This window comes from Oncorhynchus keta, chromosome 23 (assembly GCF_023373465.1).
Source record: "Oncorhynchus keta strain PuntledgeMale-10-30-2019 chromosome 23, Oket_V2, whole genome shotgun sequence".
NCBI lineage: Eukaryota > Metazoa > Chordata > Actinopteri > Salmoniformes > Salmonidae > Oncorhynchus > Oncorhynchus keta.
The window spans coordinates 27,718,889-27,727,210 of NC_068443.1; the positions used below are offsets into that span (position 1 = coordinate 27,718,889).

Genomic DNA, 8,322 nt, shown 5'->3' on the forward strand with positions numbered 1-8,322 from the left:
GAATACTATCCGGAAGCTGTGCGCCAAAAGAGGAAAGAACTTATCCCAACCATGAAAAATGCCAGAGCTCATGGGGACCTTGCTTACATCCGCTATGACAGGCTCTTTGTCCACCATCCCTCCTAAAAGCCTGGACGGAATGAAAGAGAGCCAAGCCTATGGGTGTGTAGCTTCAACCCCGCAGCGCACACAATTACACACACCAACTGATTCATTGACTGCTGAATGTATTTTTTTTCTCTCTTGCTTTGTTTGCACTTTTCCAAATGATGTCTATCTCTGATAAGCTCCCCAGGAAAGGGCTGGGCTGAAAATAGCTCATATATGTAGCCTCAGAAATAAGGTTGATGAAATCAATAACTTGCTAACATCAGATAACGTTCATATATTAACCATTTCTAAGACTCACTTAGATAATTAATTTGATGATACAGCAGTAGCAATACAAGGATATAACATCTCTAGAAGATACAGGAATGCTTATGGGGGAGGTGTTGCTGTATATATTCAGAACCATATGCCTGTAATGCTTGGAGAAGATCTTATGTCAAGTGTTATTGAAGTGTTGTGGTTGCAGGTTCACTTGGCACATCTAAAGTGCTAACAGTCAGTATCTAAATAATATGTGTGAACTGCTTGGTAGTGTATGTGATGTAAACAGAGAGGTCTACTTTCTTGGCGACCTGAATATTGATTGGTTTTCATCAAGCTGTCCTCTGAAGAGGAAGCTTCTTACAGTAACTAGTGCCTGTAATCTGGTTCAGGTTATTAATCAATTTACCAGGGTGTTTACAAACCGTACAGGAACAACATCATACAAATGTTCTAGAGCTGTATCCGTACCCATTGGATGCAGTGATCACAATATAGCTGCTATATCCAGGAATGCCAAAGTTCCAACAGCTGGGCCTAAAATAGTGTATAAGAAATCATACAAAAGATTTTGCTGTGACTCTTAAGTGGATGATGTTAAAAATATTTGTTGGTCTGATGTGGTTAATGAGGAGCATCCAGACGCTGCACTTGATTAATTTATTAAATTGCTTCTTCCAATTATTGATAAACATGCACCTGTTAAGAAACTGACTGTTAGAACTGTTAAGGCTCCATGGATTGACGAGGAATTGAAAAACTGTATGGTTGAAAGAGATGGGGCAAATGTAGTGGCTTGTCACGCCCTGACCTGAGTATTCTTTGTTTTCTTTATATATTTTGGTTAGGTCAGGGTGTGACATGGATGATGTACGTATTTTTGTACTGTCTAGGGGTTTTGTAGGTTTATGGGGTTGTTTACCATCTAAGTGTTTATGTATGTCTATGTAATGTTGCATGTTTGCACTCAGTTTTGATAGCGGTCACGTTCGTCTTGTTATTCTGTTTGTTTGTTTAGTGTACTTCGTGTTTTTCATCTTTCATTAAAAAGATGTATTCACTCCGACGATCGTGACAGAATAACCCACCAACAAAGGACCAAGCAGCGTGGTAACGGCCAGCAGCAGCAGCGGCAAAGAACGCAGGACTCATGGACTTGGGAGGAGATTCTGGACGGCAAAGGACCCTGGGCACAGCCAGAGAAATATCGCCGCCGCAAAGCAGAGCTGGAGGCAGTGAAAGCAGAGAGGCGCCGGTATGAGAAGGCAGCACGACAGCGTGGCTGGAAGCCCGAGAGGCAGCCCCAAAAATGTATTGGGGGGTGGCACACGGGGAGTGTGGTGAAGCCAGGTAGGAGACCTGGCCAACTTCCCGTGCTTACCGGAGAGAGAGAGAGGGACCGGGCAGGCACCGTGTTATGCGGTGGAGCGCACAGTCTCCCCAGAGCCCGGTGCGGTACATTCCAGCTCCTCGTATCGGCCGGGCTAGAGTGGGCATCGAGCTAGGTGCCATGAAGCCGGCTTTACGCATCTGGTCTCCAGTGCATCTCCTCGGGCCGGCGTACATGGCACCAGCCTTACGCATGGTGTCCCCGGTTCGCCAGCACAGCCCAGTGTGGGCTATTCCACCTCGCTGCTCTGGCCTGGCTACCAGGAGCATTCAACCAGGTAAGGTTGGGCAGGCTCGGTGCTCAAGAGCTCCAGTGCACCTGCACGGTCCGGTCTATCCAGTGCCACCTCCACGCACCAGCCCTCCGGTGGCAGCCCCCCGCACCAGGCTGTCTCTCCGTCTCATCCCTACAGGTGCTCCCGCCTGTCCAGCGCTGCCAGAGCCTTTCTCCTGTCCCGGAGCCGCCAGAGTCTCCCTCCTATCCCGGAGCTCCCGTCTGCCAGAGTCTCCCTCCTATCCCGGAGCCGCCAGAGTCTCCCTCCTGTCCCGGAGCCGCCAGAGTCTCCCTCCTGTCCCGGAGCCGCCAGAGTCTCCCTCCTGTCCCGGAGCCGCCAGAGTCTCCCTCCTGTCCCGGAGCCGCCAGAGTCTCCCTCCTGTCCCGGAGCCGCCAGAGTCTCCCTCCTGTCCCGGAGCCGCCAGAGTCTCCCTCCTGTCCCGGAGCCGCCAGAGTCTCCCTCCTGTCCCGGAGCCGCCAGAGTCTCCCTCCTGTCCCGGAGCCGCCAGAGTCTCCCTCCTGTCCCGGAGCCGCCAGAGTCTCCCTCCTGTCCCGGAGCCGCCAGAGTCTCCCTCCTGTCCCGGAGCCGCCAGAGTCTCCCTCCTGTCCCGGAGCCGCCAGAGTCTCCCTCCTGTCCCGGAGCCGCCAGAGTCGCTCCTCAATCCAGAGGCGCCTTTCCGTCCAGTGGCGCTCTCTAAGATGATCTTCAGTCTGGGGCCCGCTGCGGTACTGTCACGCCCTGACCTGAGTATTCTTTGTTTTCTTTATATATTTTGGTTAGGTCAGGGTGTGACATGGGTGATGTATGTGTTTTTGTACTGTCTAGGGGTTTTGTAGGTTTATGTTTTTTTTTACCATCTAAGTGTTTATGTATGTCTATGTAATGTTGCATGTTTGCACTCAGTTTTGATAGCGGTCACGTTCGTCTTGTTATTCTGTTTGTTTGTTTAGTGTACTCCATCTTTCATTAAAAAGATGTATTCACATCACGCTGCGCTTTGGTCTCCTCACTACGACGATCGTGACAGTGGCTAATTAATTTGACTGCACATCTGACTGGCTAACTTACTGCAAATTGAGAGGTGATGTGACTAAACTCAACAAAAAGAAAATAAAAATAAACTGTATGATGAAGCCAAGATCAATGATATAACGCATGGTGTTGTGGAAATTACCACCAGGGACACCTGAAGTCAATATTCAATTAATCATTGTTTATTATCAGCAAACTGGAGAGATTCTAACAAAACTTAATGCACACGCTGGTCGGGAGCTCCGCCGGGGCAGTCCCGTTAGTTCTCTTATATACTGCTTACACAGGCAAGTAATATTTGCATGATTTAGCTTATTCATTATCCATAATTAATTCATCATTAATGTTTGGTTCATGCATGTGACCGACCAATACCTCACGAGGCTTCCTCTCTCCAAGCTGAGACCTTGTAACTGAGACACCCCTGCGGTTCTCAAAACATGGTTCTGGGCATACTGCCAATCACTTATACAGCTGAACACGTCCTTTCTGAGACTGAGAATTCCTCCCAGGCATGATCAATCAGTCACTTGCATGATCCCAGTCAAATTGGAAAAGCACAAACAAAGAAATTCCTTCACAATCAAAAAAAACTTTGAAGTACTTTAAATAAAATTATGGGCAGAAAGACGAATTCAACAATTCAACTTAGATGGCTTATTCATCACAAAACCATTTGATGCTACCAATTATTTTAAAGACTACTTAATTGGCAAAGTTTGCAAACTCAGGCAGGAAATGCTAGAATGAACAGTGAGCTCTGCATAAAAAAACTAATAATTTAAATTTGTAAAGTTTGGGAGAGGTGGAACAAATATTGGTATCGATCAATAATGACAAACCCCCTGGCATTGGCAACTTAGATGGAGAGCTACTGAGGATGGTAGCTGACTCTATAGCCACTCCTATATGTCATATATTTCATCTGAGCCTATAGGAAAGTCTTTGTCCTCAGGCCTGGAGGGAAGCCAAAGTAATTCCACTACCCAAAAGTGATAAAGCAGCCTTTACTGGTTCTAACAGCAGACCTATCAGCTTGCTGCCAGCTCTTAGCAAACTGTTGGGGAAAAAACGTGTTTGACCAAATTCAATGTTATTTCTCTGTAAACAAATTAACAACAGACTTTCAACATGCTTACAGAGAAGGGCACTCAACATACTGCACTGATACAAATCTCTGATGATTGGTTGAAAGAAATTGAAAGTAAGAAGACTGTTGGAGCTGTACTGTTAGATTTCAGTGCAGCCTTTGACATTATTGACCATAACCTGTTGTTGAGAAAACGCTTTTCAACCTAAACCATATCATGGATTCAGAACTATCTATCTAATAGAAATCAAAGGGTTTTCTAATGTAAAAAATGTAAAGTGTGGTGTACCGCAGGGCAGCTTTCTAGGCCCTCTATTCTTTTCTATTTTTACCAATGACCTACCACTAGAATTAAACAAAGTAAAAGTATGTGTGTCCATGTATGCTGATGATTCAACCATACGTATATGTATCAGCAACCACAGCTAATGAAGTCACTGAAACCCTTAGCAAAGGGTTGCAGTCTGTTTTTGAATGGGTGGCCAGTAATAAACTGGTCCTGAACCTCCCTAAACTAAGAGCTTTGTATTTGGTACAAATCATTCCCTAAGTTCTAGACCTCAGCTGAATCTAGTAATGAATGGTGTGGCTGTTGAACAAGACTAAATTACTTGGTTTTACCTTTAGATTGTAAACTGCCATGGTCAAAACATATAGAGTCAATGGTTGTAAACATGGGGAGATGTCTGTCCGTAATAAAGAGATGCTCTGCTTTTATGACATCGCATTCCAAACATCAAAGTCCTGCAGGCTCTAGTTTAGTCTTGTCTTGATTATTGTCCAGTCTTATGGTCGAGTGCTGCAAGGAAAGACCTATTTAAGTTGTAGCTGGCCCAGAACAGAGTTGCATGTCTTGATCTGCATTGTAATCAGAGAGCTAATATAAATACTATACATGCCAGTCTCTCTTGGCTAAGATTTGAGGAGAGACTGACTGCATCACTTCTTCTTTTTATAAGAAACATTAATGTGTTAAAAATTCCAAATTGTTAGCATAGTCACCGTACACACAGCTCTGACATACACACTTACCCCACCAGACATTCCACCAGAGGTCTTTTCACAGTCCCCAAATCCAGAATAAATTAAAGAACGTGTACAGTATTATATAGGGCCATTATTGCATGGAACTCCCTTTCATCTCATATTGTTCAAATAAACAGCAAACCTGGTTTCAAAAAACAGATAAAGTGACACCTTAGGGCAACGCCTCTACTCTATTTGATCTACTCTATTTGACCTAGATAGTAGCCTTGGGGTTAGAGTGTTTGGCCAGTAACCGAAAAGGTTGCTGGATCGAATCCCCAAGCTGACAAGGTACAAATCTGTCGTTCTGCCCCTGAGCAAGGCAGTTAACTCACTGTTCCCCGGGTGCCATGGATGTCGATTAAAACCTGTCATTGTGGAGTATTGTGTGTAGATTGGTGAGGATTTTCTTTTTAAATCCATTTTAGAATAAGGCTGTAACGTAACAAAATGTGGATAAAAGGGAAGGGGTCTGAATACTTTCCGAAGGCAATGTACCTTTCATATAATATTTCCCACAATGTTATTAGCCTACCTTCTCTTTCACTCTCTATTGTTGCTTCATACATTCCTCACTTTCAACAGTTAAATTACATATGTTTTGTTGTCCTTCATCATTCTAATGACATGCTTGAATAATATAGGAGTAGAATAAATGCAGACTGCTTTCACTTATCTTCACAAAGATTGAATGTTTAGGTCTGAATAAATAACTGCCATAGCCTACCGCCATCATGTGTTCACTCTTCAAACTACCCGTGAGGTCTGTTGACTGCTGTATGTAACATTCAGCAAACCAATCGGGATAAGAAATGCTAAAAAAGTAACATGTCCAGCAAGCTATTCTAGACTAGCTTTTCCTGCATAGGACTCCAAGAGCTAAGGAGTGTTATTTAAGTAGAGGCTAGCGGAGCACAGGTTTGTGCGTATTGCGCAAGAGTCAGAGGCAATAAGTTAGAAGCTTATTATGCACAACCCATCATTCATTAGCTAAATACAAGGCTAATACTGCATTGAATGTATTACCTGAAAGAGGTAGGCTAGTATATATATATATATAGTATATATCCCACTCAAACTTGAACAGGATTATCTATTTTGGATGCAATTTGAAGGGACTTGATGGAGAAAGAAAGACTGCCAGAGAGTGCTCGCGCTTGCATGGATTTAAAACAACAATATTTGTATGTCTGGATTGGAGTCAATGGAATGGTATCAAAGGAATGGTTTCCGTGTGGTTGAGACCACTCCATTGACTCTATTCCAGCCATTATTATGAGTCGTCCTTCCCTCAGCAGCCTCCACTGAGATGGAGATGTGTAAATGAGACGCACATTCTGTCTTTATATTACTGTAGCATAGACTATGCTGCAGCAAATGTAGGCCTACCATGATGAGATGATATGTCTCCATGCATTGTGAACTGTGCTCCATACTGAGAGGGACAGTATGTCCCCACCCTGAGCATTGATGATTCATGCAGAGAGCAGAAGGCCGCAGAGAAGCCAGATTCAGACATTGCATATCATCTAACAGCTCATAGAAGTCATTTATTATAATGTTTCGGTTTCACACAGTTATTTATCCCGGGAAAAGGGAGTTGTTTTGGCTGGGTAATCTTGATAACTGCGTTCCCACCATTCAACCCTAATATAGAGATGCATGTGCACACACACACACAAACATAATTATTCAGGGTTATATTCATTAGTCCAAACAGTTGGAAAACTTTTTGTTTTGTAACAAAACTGTTGTTTCTATTGGACAAATTCAGGTAGGTCCCTCACCGTTTTGTTCCATTTGCTTCCGTTCTGGTTCCTAGTGAATACTCCCCAGGGCACGAATGTTCAGGATGTATACTGATTTTGTATTCTCCACCTGTGCTCTCATGTCTTTAGGCTGGGATCTACTGGCTGCTGCTGATGGATAACTATGCTGCTAGTTTCTCTCTGGTTATCATCTCCTGCATCATGTGCATCTGTATCATGTACGTCTATGGTGAGTCCAACTGTCTTTCCTTGATTAGAAATATCTATTGTGCACAATGCTCTGCCAAGGCTATTGGTGAAAACTAATCAAACTGAATGACTGACAACAAGCCGTACTGTTTGTGTTCAGGACACAAGAAATACTTCAAGGACGTTGAGATGATGCTGGGTTTCCCCCCTCCAATCTTCTTCCGGGTCTGCTGGAGATTCGTGTCCCCCATCATCATATCTGTAAGAGCATTTCATCAACCCCGTTCCCAGTAGCTACCCTCCAGGGCCCCCGAGTTGACATGTTATGAGGCTTCACCTGCTCTGCATTCCACACACTTGTCGTTAATCTGTATGGCTACACTTTCACTTTTGCCTTGTTCTCAACAAAACCTGTTGTGCAAAATATATGTCTGAATACCAGAATGACCTAGACCTAGAACACGACTTGATGAGCATACTGTACATACTTTCTTTATGCAAATATATATGTCTGAATACCAGAATGACCTAGACCTAGAACACGACTTGATGAGCATACTTTACATACTTTCTTCATGCAAATGTCAATAATGTTTGTCCGTTTCAAAGTATTCATTACTTGTCGAAAGAATTACAGATAGAACTGAGTGACTAGTGATTCGTAGGATCTCTATATGTACTTGACACGAATGGTCCCTCTCTGTCTTTTTATATTTGCAGTTTATCCTGATCTTCACAGTGATCCAGTACAAGCCGATCACCTACAACGACTATGTGTACCCCGGCTGGTCTCTAGCCATCGGCTTCCTTATGGCCATGTCCTCCGTCATCTGCATACCCATCTATGCTCTCTACAAGATCGCCAAGTCTGAGGGAAGCACATTTTTAGAGGTAAAATCCACAGTAGCGCTCTGTCTGTGTTTTGTGTTGGAAAGCAGATGTGGTTGGCATTCTAAGACTGGTGAAAGTGTCGTTTTTTGTTTTGTTTGTTAAATGGAACATTTCGCCGAAGGGGCGCTCGATCTAAAAGAAATGGATGGTAAAAGGGAGAACCCGATGGGTGTTCTGTTATTACGTAACTTGCATTACATCATTTCCCAACTGCTTTACCTGCCTCTAATTAGCAATACATAATGAACCTATGTCGCTTCACTCACATTGACCTCTGACCCTCCACCCC

The 8,322-nt window shown here is 43.9% G+C and overlaps 1 protein-coding gene and 1 pseudogene across 8 annotated transcripts in view; both read left to right on the forward strand.

The window, feature by feature from the left end:
• Window positions 1–8,322, forward strand: part of LOC127911033 (general transcription factor II-I repeat domain-containing protein 2-like) — a 236,247-nt pseudogene that overhangs the window by 216,106 nt on the left and 11,819 nt on the right.
• LOC118402105 (sodium- and chloride-dependent glycine transporter 1-like) overlaps window positions 1–8,322 on the forward strand; it is an 85,135-nt gene that overhangs the window by 72,445 nt on the left and 4,368 nt on the right. For all 8 annotated transcript variants that reach the window (XM_052476966.1, XM_052476971.1, XM_052476969.1 and 5 more), the window contains 3 exons: window positions 7,083–7,182; window positions 7,303–7,403; window positions 7,863–8,033. In XM_052476966.1, the coding sequence (XP_052332926.1) occupies window positions 7,083–7,182; window positions 7,303–7,403; window positions 7,863–8,033 (372 nt within the window). The remainder of the gene's footprint in view (window positions 1–7,082; window positions 7,183–7,302; window positions 7,404–7,862; window positions 8,034–8,322) is intronic.